Consider the following 14050-nt stretch of genomic DNA (forward strand, 5'->3'; position numbering starts at 1 on the left):
ACCATCTTCAGAAGCCGGGTCATGAACTGAAATAAATGACAGAAAGAATGTTATATTGAATCATGGATTTATATACAACACCTCAGCAAAATGACATTGAACATGGCGAGCAGCTGTTGATTAATAACACTTTATTTGTTGCAGATCTCCTTGTTGCCAAACAATGCTGCTGATATTAGCAAACCCATCACAGGAGAAAAAGTACTTGCTTCCAATGCCTATATACCAGGTCCTCCTGGACAGCCAGGCGATCGGGGTCCTCCAGGTAAGGTAACAAAAGAATAAGCCCTTTGTAGTCATAGAATGGTCATTTTGAACTTTACAGATGTATCATATTTCTATCGCATGCTGACGACCTGAAATCAGGAGCAACATATACCCATCTCCCATAATAGAGGTTTCAATGCCTGGCTTATTCCATCTGGTTTTTTTTTCCCCATGCCATGAGCTGTCCAAGGTACTGTTAGCTTAACTTTTCCCCTCTTTTGCTAACTGAAAAATCATCCGTATTATATGTTTGTTGGGTAACACATGAAACCCACAACATGTATATCACAAATAAATTTGAGAAAGGACTGGAAATTCTCCATGTAAACAAATCAGGACTGCTTCTAGTTTCTCATTGACATATCTATGTCCAGCAATGTGAGGCAAATCTAAGAGAAAGGAGATTCCACTTAAGCATTAGGAAGGAACTGCTGCCTTGGAGTGTGGTGGAAGCTCCTTTGGAGGTTTCCAAACAGAGGCTGGATGGCCATCTGTTGGTAGTACTTTGATTGTGTGTTCCCGTGTGGCAGAATGGGGGCTGGACTGGATGGCCCTTATGGTCTCTTCCAACTCTATGATTCATATTATCATAACATAGAAGTGGACTTTCACAGAAGACCAAGAAGACACAACTATCTCATTTTCCACCCTACCCCAAACATCCATAGGGCACACTTAACATTTCCTGGAAAAACTGAAAGTCAAAATTGAAAGGCAAAGTAGTAAAGAGGGTAAACAAGTGCCAGGAGGCACAAAGTTTCATTAGTCTTTAGGACTACTGAAATTGTTTGGAGAAAGGAGATTCATCCAGCCACTGATCTACTCCCATCCCTGTCTTATGTAAACCATACTCAGTACAGTATTTACTCTGAACCTACTGTCAACTTTCACTGTTGTTTCTGGTTACAGGTGCTGTAGGTCCAAAAGGGAGCCCTGGCTTTCCTGGATCTCCTGGTCCTCCAGGAAACCCAGGCCCTAGAGGAGCAATGGGGCCAATGGGACCATCACCAGACTTGTCTCATATTAAACAGGGCAGACGGGGCCCAGTGGTTAGTATTCTGCTTCCATACCATAAATACATGCCATCTTCTGGTTATGTCATTACTTGTTTTTGAGGATGGTGGTTATGTCTTACAGGGTCCTCCAGGTGCACCAGGGAGAGATGGAGCAAAGGTGAGTAAGCAAATCTCTCTCTTCCCTCCTTCTAAACATTATGTTTTGTATGTAGTTGTGTTTCCCACATTTGGAGAAATCACAAGGGTCAGCACAATTGAAAGTGCTGACTTTAGCATATAAAGCCCTAAACAGTTTCGGCTCAGTTTACCTGTCTGAATGTATCTCTCCCTATGAACCATCTCGGACCATCCCCTGCTCTTGATCCCACCTTCTTCACAGGTACGATTGGTGGGAACGAGAGACAACCTTTTCAGTGGTGGCACCTCAACTGAGGAACTCCCTCCCCAGCAGTATTAGATCAGCCCCTTCTCTCCTGACCTTTAGAAAAATGTGGCTCTGGCCTCAAGCCTTTGGCAAATAACACAGTACAATAGATAGTCTTGTATTTATGTATAATGATTATCAGAATGGCCTGATTATGATTGTGGATAATGTGGTTTTATACTTATAATTGCAGTGTTTTATATGTTTTAATGCTCTTAATCTTGTTTACCTTTTTATTTGAAATGTTAATTTAATTGTATATTGGATATATATTGTTTTTAAGGCATTGAATTGTTGCCTGTGTTGTAAGCTGCCTTGAGTCCCCCTCGGGATCGAGAAAGGCGGGATATAAATATAGTAAATAAAGAAATGTAACAAAAAGATAGCATTTGCTGTATGTGTGGCCAAAGTCTTCTATGGTGGTGATGAATACATTACCTAAAGTTAAACACACTTGATTGTTGCATATTCATGATCCCATGAACTGGAACCCATGAAAATCTCCCAGTCTCTGTTTACAGGGTAGCAGCTGCTAAAGTTGATAGTGTCTGTTCTTCTATCCATTCCATCATGAAGCATCTGACAGTTCCCACCCTCTCTGATATGAGCAATCTCTGAAGCAAGGGAGAATTGCAACAGGGCCCTCTTCTGACAGTTGATTCAGAAATTGCTCATGGGTAGGGAGTGGAAATGGCAGACTCTATTGATTGCTGTAACTGCTTCCCAGTAAGTAGAGATGGGAATGGTCAGGCCAGGATTCACTGTGTAGCACAGCAATTATGGTGTTTAGGCATAGATGTCTCCCATATGAGAATCCAGCCAATGTTTGTAATACAGGGTGTCTGTAAACTCTCTTTACCATTTAAAGTCTCTTTCCCATTAATTTGGGAAAGAGACTTTAAGGTCACCCTGTATATAACTGATTGCCCATTGAATATTACTTATTGATATTATATCATTTAAGAATAACACTTTGGGGTCGTGAGTAATCAAAGAAATGCTTGCAGAAGAAAAACAGTGCTGTTTGGAAATATGGCAGAAATGGTAAAATATTGGGAAAAATCCCATTGAACTCAGGGCACTTCTACACTGACATTATAATCTAGTTTGGAACTGAATGCTGCAATTGTAATCCCAAATTTATCCAGTTATCTCAGATGAGCTAAGTTGGTCTTACTTTTGAATAGTGCCTATGATTTTACAGTAAACAATTCAGAAGTGTGAAAATAAGATTTGGTTTTATCATAATGGAAAGGACTTTTGATCTAAATCGTCATTGCAGCAAAATCGTAACATGGAATTGATCTGAAAGTTATGATCCAGTTTTGATCAGTGCTGATTAAGCAGAATGGTGTTTATTACAGGGCGAGAGAGGTGCGCCAGGAGAAAAAGGAGCACCTGTAAGTATATTTCATCTATTCAGGGGGAGTTTGTGTGGAATGTCGGGTGTCCATTTATCAACATTGTGAAGCTGCAAATAGAAGCAAGTGTAGATTTATTTCCTATACAGCTGAGGTCAAACCAAAAGGGGCAACTAGTATCTTATGCAATTTCCCCATGTCTGGAGAGAATTGTATTCCTAATCTATATTCCCATCCTGCTCATATGGTGGTAATGTAACAATGGAGAAATGCAGCATGCCACAGTTTAAGCATATTAGTAGATTCTATGAACATTACAGAAAAGGAAGGGAGGTGTGCAGTATCATTTTCGCTTTATTCACTGTACCATCTAGTCGACAAATTTAAACTCTCTTAATGGGGTCAAAGTGGGTTTCACTGCCAATTATTCCATATTGCATAATAGTGAAATATAGTGTACCGGGTTGTCAGAGGCCTTTTAAAACCCACCATCCAGGATGGGTGCCCTGATGACTCGGCAGCTCGCTGTGAAGCTTTTGCTCGGTTCTTTGCAGACAAAGTCGCTTTGATCCGCTCTGGACTGGATGCCACATTAACGGCAGTCTCTGAGGATGTAACACGAGCATCTGCTTGTCCGATTTTGATGGATTCATTTCAATTGGTTCAAACCGAGGATGTGGACAAGGTGCTTGGAGGAATGAGAGCTACTACATGCATCCTAGACCCCTGCCCATCCTGGCTTCTAAAGGAGGCCAGAGGGGGATTGGCCGAGTGGGTTAAGGTGGTGGTTAATGCCTCCCTTCGGGAAGGCATTTTTCCAGCCAGCTTAAAGCAAGCTGTGATAAAACCGCTGTTGAAGAAACCATCACTGGACCCCACTCAATTGGTAAACTATCGGCCTGTTTCCAATCTTCCCTTTTTGGGCAAAGTCATGGAACGTGTGGTGGCCTCACAACTCCAGGCATTCTTGGTAGACACGGATTATCTAGATCCGGCGCAGTCTGGCTTTAGGCCGGGACATGGTACCGAGACAGCCTTGGTCGCCTTAGTGGATGATCTCCGTCGGGAGCTCGACAGGGGGAGTGTGTCCCTGTTGGTGCTTCTCGACCTCTCAGCGGCCTTCGATACCGTCGACCACGGTATTCTTCTGGGACGCCTCGCAGGAATGGGCCTCGGAGGTACTGCTTTGCGGTGGCTCCGGTCATTCCTCGAGGGTCGGTCTCAGAAGGTGTTACTGGGGGACTCCTGTTCTACCCCACAACCGTTGTTTTGTGGGGTTCCTCAGGGTTCAATATTGTCCCCCATGTTGTTTAACATCTACATGAAGCCGCTGGGCGAGATCATCCGGAGTTTCGGGGTGCGGTGTCATCTGTACGCAGATGATGTCCAGCTCTGTCACTCCTTTCCACCCGCTACTAAGGAGGCTGTCGAGGTCCTGAACCGGTGCTTGGCCGCTGTGACGGTCTGGATGGGGGCGAACAAATTGAAATTAAATCCAGACAAGACAGAGGTGCTCCTGGTCAGTCGCAGGGCCGAACAGGGTATAGGGTTACAGCCTGTGTTAGACGGGGTCGCACTCCCCCTGAAGACACAGGTTCGCAGTTTGGGTGTGATCCTGGACTCATCGCTGAGCCTGGATCCCCAGGTTTCGGCGGTGACCAGGGGAGCATTTGCACAGTTAAGACTCGTGCGCCAACTGCGACCGTACCTTGGGAAGTCTGACTTGGCCACGGTAATCCACGCTCTGGTTACATCCCGCCTTGATTACTGCAACGCTCTCTACGTGGGGTTGCCTTTGAAGACGGCCCGGAAGCTTCAACTAGTCCAACGGGCGGCAGCCATGGTATTAACAGGAGCAGGGCGCAGGGAGCACACAACTCCTCTGCTGTACCAGCTCCATTGGCTACCGATCAGCTACCGAGCCCAATTCAAAGTGCTGGTTTTGACCTTTAAAGCCCTAAACGGTTCTGGCCCTACATACCTATCCGAACGTATCTCGGCCTATCAGCCCACCAGGACCCTAAGATCTTCAGGAGGAGCCCTTCTCTCCATCCCGCCTGCTTCACAGGTGCGGCTCGCGGGAACGAGAGATAGGGCCTTTTCTGTGGTGGCCCCCCGGCTTTGGAATGCCCTCCCTATTGAACTAAGATCAGCCACCTCGCTAATGGCATTTCGGAAAAATCTAAAAACTTGGATGTTCGAGCAAGTTTTTAACTAATTTCCGATGTAAGGTTATTTTGACCATGGACTTGCAACCAAGGATAACGAACTGAATTACGATTTTAACTATGAGATGTTTTCGACTTGTATTGGTGGCCCGATACTAAGTATGTTCATACTATGTATGTTTTATGTCTTGTATTTTGATATCTTATTTTATATTTTTAAGTGACTATTGTATTTTAACAAGTTGTAAACCGCAATGAGTCGCCGCACAGGCTGAGATATTAGCGGTATACAAGTGTATCAAATAAATAAATAAATAAATAAATACTTACTTACTTAGGCAATCCCTCATAGTCTACGTATGATGGCCTACCAAGTGTAGTGTCTTGGCGGTGGATATGTAGGTGACTGTGGAGCCCTATTTAAAGATAGAGTTAAAGCCAACCTTTAAGTTCTTTCACAGTGAGGGCATCAGTTTCCAGGTGGAAGGTGGTTCCGGTCAGGATTGGCTTGATGTGCCTTCTTCTTGATACGTTTCTCCCTTTCGCACTCCATTCGTACCTCTTCGAATTCTGCAGCACTGCTGGTCACAGCTGACCTCCAGTTAGAGTGCTCAAGGGCCAGGGCTTCTCAGTTCTCGGTGTCTATGCCACATATTTTAAGGTTGGCTTTAGGTCCATCTTTAAATCTCTTTTTCTGTCCTCCAACATTCCGTTTTCCATTCTCGAGTTAGGAGTACAGTAACTGCTTTGGGAGACAGTGGTTGGGCATTTAGACAATGTGGCCATTCCAGTGGAGTTGATGGCGTAGGAGCATTGCTTCAATGCTGGTGGTCTTTGCAATATAGTGAAATATAGTGTAGTATGATACAAAACAGAGACAGAGGCACAATGCCACCTAAATCCTGCTAATTTGCTTTTGGGTTATAAGGTGCTTCAGTTGTCACAAGACTCCAAAGTTTTGTAGATACAGTTGTTATTTATGCTGGATAAGAGTAACATACCATATTTTCTAGAAAATGGCTATCAGCATGAGATTTGTGTGTTCCTTAATTTCGAAACAGATTGATGATATGTACACCTTCTCTTCATTCAGTCTGAGAATAACTTGTCCCATTTGTGACATTTCTAGGGACCACCAGGTTCTTTCGATTTCTTGTTACTGATGATGGCAGACATCAGGAACGACATTGCAGAGCTGCAAGAAAGAGTGTTTGGGCACAGGACTCACTCCTCGGCAGAAGAGTTTCCATTACCTCAGGAATTTACGAACTATCAGGACATAATGGAGTTGGGATCTGGAGAGGACTACAAACAAAGGACTACATCAAAAGACTCCAGAACGCCCAGGGAAAGCAATCATTAAAAAGAGCTTGCAGCTTGGGAAAAAAAGTTTTTAAAATGTGGATAGTGATCCGCCAGTCATTTAAGCCAGCATACTTGCATATATCCCAGTTTAGCCCTGTGGAAATAAACAGGAAGTAGAATGGTATGCACATTTCAATGGGATTACCACATTCCCTTCCTCAAGTATTACAGACAGACAAGATTTAAATGAAGAGTGAAATAACATGACAGTCTGGCAGCTCTCATGTGAAATTATCTGTTGCTGGAATTTGCCAGTTCTGGGTGCCAATTGCATAGATGGATGCTCCACTTCTATGTAAAACAAAAAAACGTGTCTGCTTGAAAGAAGGCGCCTGCTCTGGAGCTTTTCTTGGCATGTTGTGTTTTGTATGTTGTGAGTTGTTTACTTGTCTTTTTTTTTTAAAAAATTGAAATGTCCAGATATTTGTTATTTTAGTGCCTCTCTGAAGTGCTGCATATCATATGAGCCTTGCATGGTGCCACTCAAGTCTCAAAAGTGGCATGATGAGAGTTTTTGTGTAGTTGTGGCAACACATCTTGCTTTAAAGACAGGACTTCACCAGTGTAGCTCACACAGCTCTACATTGTTGATACTGGCCAAGATTGTGTTCCATACTGTGAATTATCAAAATGCGTACATACATTTGACATTTCAGCAGCTTTTATTTATTGAGTCATCAGCAACCAGTCAATTATATTACATTTCTAACAGAACAAAGCAAACAGACAAAATATAAAAATACAAAATACAGAATACAAAATTTGTGAGTTTGGTAGTTGATTAGATGTCCTTTGACCAGTATCTGGCCACTTGGAGTGCTTCTGGTGTTGCTGCAAGAAGGTCCTCCCTTGTGCATGTGGCTGGGCTCAGGTTGCATTGCAGCAGGTGGTCAGTGGTTTGCTCCTCTCCACACTCACATGTCGAAGATTCCACTTTGTAGCCCCATTTCTGAAGGTTGGCTCTGCATCTCGTGGTGCCAGAGCGCAGTCTGTTCAGCACCTTCCAAGTCGCCCAGTCCTCTGTGTGCCCAGGGGGGAGTCTCTCATTTGGTATCAGCCATTGATTGAGGTTCTGGGTTTGAGCCTGCCACTTTTGGACTCTCGCTTGCTGATGTGTTCCAGTGAGTGTCTCTGTAGATCTAAGAAAACTATGTCTAGATTTAAGTCATTGACGTGCTGGCTGATACCCAAACGGGATGAGCTGGAGATGTCTTTGCCTTGGTCCTTTCACTATTGGCTGCTACTTCCCGGAGGATGTCAGGTGGTGCAATACCGGCTAAGCAGTGTAATTTCTCCAGTGGTGTAGGGTGCAGACACCCTGTGATAATGCGGCATGTCTCATTAAGAGCCACATCCACTGTTTTAGCGTGGTGCGATGTGTTCCAAACTGGGCATGCATACTCAGCAGCATAGTAGCACAGCGCAAGGGCAGATGTCTTCATTGTATCTGGTTGTGATCCCCAAGTTGTGCCAGTCAGCTTTCGTATGATATTGTTTCTGGCACCCACTTTTTCCTTGATGTTAAGGCAGTGCTTCTTGTAGGTAAGAGCACGGTCCAGAGTGACTCCCAGGTACTTGGGTGCGCTGCAATGCTCCAGTGGGGTTCCTTCCCAGGTGATCTTCAGAGCGACCAGCATTCCAGCAGCTATTCCACCTGAAATCTGGTGCGTGAGACAACTATTTTGCTCAATGTTAGAGCTGGCCCTGCCCACAGTGATCTAAGATTGGCATACATATCTGTAACAACGGGTATTGTGTAATACATAAATAAGCTTCCATCACAAGTTTCTGTGGCCTATAAACTGACTTTAATACAAGTATCGTGGCTTGAATGGCTTGCCGATTACACTGTCCAAAAGAGTTGTAGGATATTTCTTTAAAATGCACTGATAATGTATAAAGTTATATAAGTATTTTATTGTTCAAAGGTTCCTCTCTTTTTTATTTCTGCCCATTTTCTCTTTTCAGCAGAGATTTTATTTTACCAGAATTGCACACAGAACCACTTGTGTGTATCTGAATAAGAATTAGACCTTCAAAGGGAGATCTAAATGTGGAATTTACAATAGATTTGCAGTGGATTTTCTTCACAAAACCTCTTGAAAGGTGTCAGTCTGTGACTATTGTTATTTCGAAGTATTTTTCTCAGCATCACTGCATGATTTCTACTTTACTGACTTCTCAGTTAAACAATGAAATTATATTTTTTAAAGAAAAGGTTTTTGCTAACTAGGCAAGTGTAAGTGTTATCAGTTCATTAACAAATAGCATTTTTCAGCCATCATGTGTTTCCCTTAAGAAATGTATGTTAAAGTTACATTATACTGAACACACATACTGTATAATGATGCTGAGCCAAGAGTCTTCATAGGAGCCCCGGTAGCACAATGGGTTAAACCCTTGTGCCGGCAGGTTCAAATGGGGAGAGAGCAAGTTGAGCTCTCTCTGTCAGCTCCAGCTCCCCATGTGGAGACATGAGAGAAGCATCCCACAAGGATGGTAAAACACCAAACATCCAGGTGTTGTCTCGGCAATGTCTTTGCGGATGGCCAATTCTCTCACACCAGAAGCAACTTGCAGTTTCTCAAGTCGCTCCTGACATAAAAAAGGACTCTTCATACACATTATTAATCCAGTTCTTGGTGTACAAGTTTCCATACCAATCATATGATTGATTAGACTCAATATTGAAAGGAGAAAACAGTAGTGCAGGAATGGGATACAGTTTATTGGTTCACAGAGAATTAGCCCTTTCCGTAGCACAGTGATTGCATCAATATCGTTTAACATAAACATTGGTAAACTTTGGTTTACTTTGGAGGAGAGAGAGCAGTGGAGACTTTTGGTCTTTGCAATATTTTCTTTATTTTTACCCAACAGATTTTCTGAATTAGTAAGATCGACTCTGAAGTTCCCTCCACTTTTATGAGTCTAAAGTTTGTAGTGACTGTTTGGCTGTGAATATAGGCCACTGGAGCCAAACAGGCTCCTTTGGAAAGGTAGCAAATGAAATAGCAAAGAAGTCACTGGCTGTACTCTAGATTTAACTATGTTTTGCACACCATTTCTTTCTCTTGAAGTTGCCTGGGAAAGATCAGATTTTGCCACAGACCTGCATAGCTTCCTTACAGAAGACTTTGAAAATTATGCCAGTGACCTCTGGGTGATTCACATCACTGTATGAGGAATCCATTGATCACAATAAGTTGCTTTCTTTGGTCTTTTTCTCTCTTTCCTTTTTGATAACTGGAAAATGAAACATGCAGATTAGTCTTCAGTTTCTGCTTGATTTAACATTCCTCACAAAATCCACTACAATCCTATTTCTTACTCATGTTGTCTCTGGTAAAATAGAAATAGTCTTGTACATCAGCTTTCCTTCTGTAATACTTTTCAAGTTTTCAGAGTTAATTGTAACTTGTGTAGAATTCCAGTTTTGTCCACAGGATAGGATATTATGGCTGGTCCATAGTACAGAAAAAGAATTCAATTTATATGTAAGTACTGGCTTGAGAACTGCATTGCCCATAGGATTGCAGAGTATTTGTAATACTTTAGGAAAGTCTCACCAGCATTAATCGGTTTGACCCAATGCTTTGTTTTCATATGATTATACAACAAGATGTAGGGGCAATTCCTCCCTTCATTCTCTGCACAGTGGACAAGATACCACATTAACCAAAATAGTGTAAAAATCTGAACTATGCTGCCCCCCAGAGGTAAAATGGGTTAAACCACTGAACTGCTGAACTTGCTGACCAAAAGGTCACCCGTTCAAATCCAGGGAGTAGGGGGAGCTCCCACTGTTAGCCCCAGCTTCTGCCAACCTAGCAGTTTGAAAACATGCCAATGTGAGTAGATCAATAGGTACTGCTCCAGCAGGAAGTAATGGCACTCCAAAGCATCGGCCACATGACCTTGAAGGTGTCTACGGATAATGCCGGCTCTTGTGCTTAGAAATGGAGATGTGCACCAACTCCCAGAGTCGGACACGACTGGACTTCATGTCAGGGGAAAACCTTTACCTTTACCTTGCACTGCAATTCACCATTTCAGGACTCATAGGCCTTCTGCAATAGCTCCCCAGAATGGTCATGTTATTGGAATAGTGAACCTGCTCTGGGCTTTGGCCTGGAGTTGAAAAAAGCTGTCCAATGTGCTGAATCTATTTTGGGGATGAGGTTCATTCAGCTTCCTTTGAAGCTGAAACTAAAGCAATAAGAGGATTCATCATCACAATGACATTAAAGCCACCATCTGTTTCTACCCACTTCCAATCTGGCTGGACTGACAATAGCAATTGTTCTCAACCTGTGAGTCCCCAGATTTTGGGCTTCAACTTCCAGAAATCCTAACAGCTGGTAAACTGCCTGGGATTTCTGGACGTTGTAGGCCAAAAGACTGGAAACCCACAGGTTGAGAACCACTGGACAATAGACTCTTCCCTGTCTCCTGACTCCCTTTAGGATTGGTTTGTAAACATCAACATTAATGGTAGTATTGTTGATTTCAGTGGAATTCCTTAGGTTAGAAAATATGGCAACCTCCTCACATGCATGTTTACTAAGCGATAAACTCCACTCACTTTCAGGAGACTGGTTCTCATATAAAAGAACACAAGGTCACAGTCTTAATGTGTACATATACTATGTGTACATGTTTATATGGTAGTAATTTCCAGAGAGGACGGGAAACCTGAAGTAGCTGTAGCTATTTTTATGCTAGGATTCTCCCATTTGATTTAAACCAACTAACCTACAAATAGAAAAGACGAAATAATGCGCTATCATTTTAAAAGGCTCCCTGGAGATCTAAATGCATGTCCAGTCTGAGATCATTTGCAGTTATACAGACAATTAACGTGGATTTTCTCCTCTGCCTATCCCATATTAATGAATAAATAAGAGGTTAAACTAATTACCATTAGATTTGTGCCCTTTGAGGTCTTATTTCACAGTAAATAAACAGAAGCAGCTGCACATTAATGATGGGTCCTATAATATCATTCCTTCCTCTATTTTTATGAAAGATACACTGCTTCATCCCTTTGTGCACATTTAGAAAGCTATGCAGCACACAATTATTTATGATAAATATATGAAGTATTAGAGAGTGTATAAAGCTGTGATTATGTATTTGCAATTAAAAGAAAGCTATTTTTCTTAATTGTGTCATTGGTTTCTCTTTCTACTTCCTTTTTATAACAATGGTGATAAAGGAGGGATGAACCTGTTGGGTTTCAACCCTGGACTGCACAAGTGTCTTGTGTCATCACGTGTCCAGTTCTCAATGAGTAACTAGACTAGAGATAGGATTAGGCTGAGGGATTCCTCCCCCCACTCCAATTTCTATGCATGTTTACCAAAAAGGGGGTTGTCTTTCCTCCTCCTCACTACTGTCCCCTTTGAAGAATGGAATTTCTATGAGGGATTTCCTTTTTAAAGGTATTTCTTTATTGCCTGGGGCTCACCATGTGGCCTTTCATTGTCATTGTCTCTTCTGCCTTTTCTTCCTTCCAGTGAAGATGCACATTTTGCCTCTCTCTTTAGGCAAAATGTGGCTGCATGGATAGTTCTGACTCTGCAATCCTGTCCCATCCTAAGTAATAGAAGCTTATCCCAGCTCATCAAATGTAAGTTTCTGCTGGTTATGAAGTTTGCTTCTGTACTCTGCTATATTTATTGTGGAATTACCAATGTTGAGGGTTATTTTTGAGCCTAACAGCTCAGATTCCCCCAACAGAACCAGTGGGGGATAATGGGTTGAGTGCTGGAGTAAGACTCTGTGGGACCAGGATTCAAATCATTTTTTCTTTCAGTTTTAGATGTAATACAAACCACACATTCACACAAAAAATCCTCTTTAAATAGCTCTTATTGACAAGAAGTTCTTCCTAATGTTTAAATGGAATCCCTTTTCCTGTAATTTGATCTGATTGCTCATGTTCTAGGCTCTAGATCAACAGAACAAGCCTAATAATAATAATAATAATAACAACAACAACAACAACTTTATACCCCGCCACCATCTCCCCAACGGGGACTCAGGGCAGCTAACATGAGGCCAATTACAACAAATCAAAATAAAATACATACAGCATACAGCAAATAATTACATCAAATGAAATGAAAACAAATTAATACAAAATCAAATACAGGAAATGAAATAAGAAGATAAGAATGTGAACAACGGGCTGAGCCAACAAGAGGGTAGAGTAAAATAAAAACCCTGGGTGAGGTAGATAAACTGGGTAATGTGCTTGATGGGGGATTTCAGATGGGAACAAGTAATGGGGTGAATATAACTGAACGATGAGATAAAGTGCATTGATGGGCATATTGTGCTGAGCAGGTCATGGTGTGGGGATTGTATTCATTCCTCAAAGGCACACCGAAACAGCCACGTTTTTAGACTCTTCCTGAAGGTTGCCAGGGTGGGTGTTTGCCTAATCTCTCTGGGTAGTGAATTCCAAAGCCAAGGGGCCACCACAGAGAAGGCCCTCTCCCTTGTCCCCACAAGTCATGCTTGCGACGGAGGGGGAAGCGAGAGGAGGACCTCCCCAGATTGAATGGCTGTTAAGACCCACCTTAACCTTTCTTCTCCAAGATAAGCATTCCTAACTCCCTAAGCCACTCTTCATAGAGTTTGGCTTCCAAACCTTTTACCTTTTTGGTCTTTCTTTTCTAGATATCCATGCTCACTTGTGGACTACTGTTAACATTACATCATATGGCCATTTGTTACATAGGTGTAGCTAATAGAATGACTGATGCTCCATGTCCCAGAGTAAATCAGGTGAATTCCAATTGATGCATGGACCACATCTGGGAAGTATTGGAGCACAGTGGGAATACCTGATGCACACCAGACATGCCCAGTGTCCGGATGCACATCTTTGCCATTTTATTAACTGGGCTTTGTTGCATTGCTATGGATTTGTAAAGTTATGAAACATACACTATGAAGTAGGATCCCAGCCATCATAAAATAAATTAAACAAAGAAGCAGCTGAGCTTGAAGATACCGTTAGGATTTTAAAAGTGAAACATTTGGCTGTAACCTTGGCACAAAGGGCGGGAAAGAATCTCTTGATAGTTTAAAAGTTAATAAGGCACAGCAGAAATCTGCAAACAGTTTTCACAAAGCTTAGAAAGTAAGGGAGAAAGAGCCCGTCTTTAAGAATCGTGCTCCAGCTGTTGTTTGCTTTTCGAACAACCTAGACATCTAATTCCATGTGTGCAACATCAGCAGTCGGAACCACTTTCAAACCTCAAATCACCACCACATGCTCCTCTTCCTATTATGATTTGGAAAATGCCCAGAATGTGTAGTGCGTGTAGTACATGAGATTTTCAGTGTCACTGGGAAAATGTACATTGCCATCATATGGAACCAGAGGCGCAGTTTGACTATTCAGCGGTCTAAAGCTGTACAGAATAAGAGGAATAA

General features: G+C 42.4%; 1 protein-coding gene across 2 annotated transcripts in view; it reads left to right on the top strand.

Moving 5' to 3' along the window:
* Positions 1-11767, top strand: part of CCBE1 (collagen and calcium binding EGF domains 1) — a 185994-nt gene extending 174227 nt beyond the window's left edge. For both annotated transcript variants that reach the window (XM_060760797.2, XM_060760798.2), the window contains exons 7-11: positions 145-265; positions 1177-1316; positions 1405-1440; positions 3072-3107; positions 6366-11767. In XM_060760797.2, coding sequence (XP_060616780.2) covers positions 145-265; positions 1177-1316; positions 1405-1440; positions 3072-3107; positions 6366-6599 — 567 coding nt within the window. In that variant the 3' untranslated portion in view covers positions 6600-11767. The remainder of the gene's footprint in view (positions 1-144; positions 266-1176; positions 1317-1404; positions 1441-3071; positions 3108-6365) is intronic.
* The last annotated feature ends 2283 nt before the right edge of the window (positions 11768-14050 follow it).

The sequence above is a fragment of the Anolis sagrei genome, chromosome 2 (genome assembly GCF_037176765.1).
Source record: "Anolis sagrei isolate rAnoSag1 chromosome 2, rAnoSag1.mat, whole genome shotgun sequence".
Taxonomy (NCBI): Eukaryota; Metazoa; Chordata; class Lepidosauria; order Squamata; family Dactyloidae; genus Anolis; species Anolis sagrei.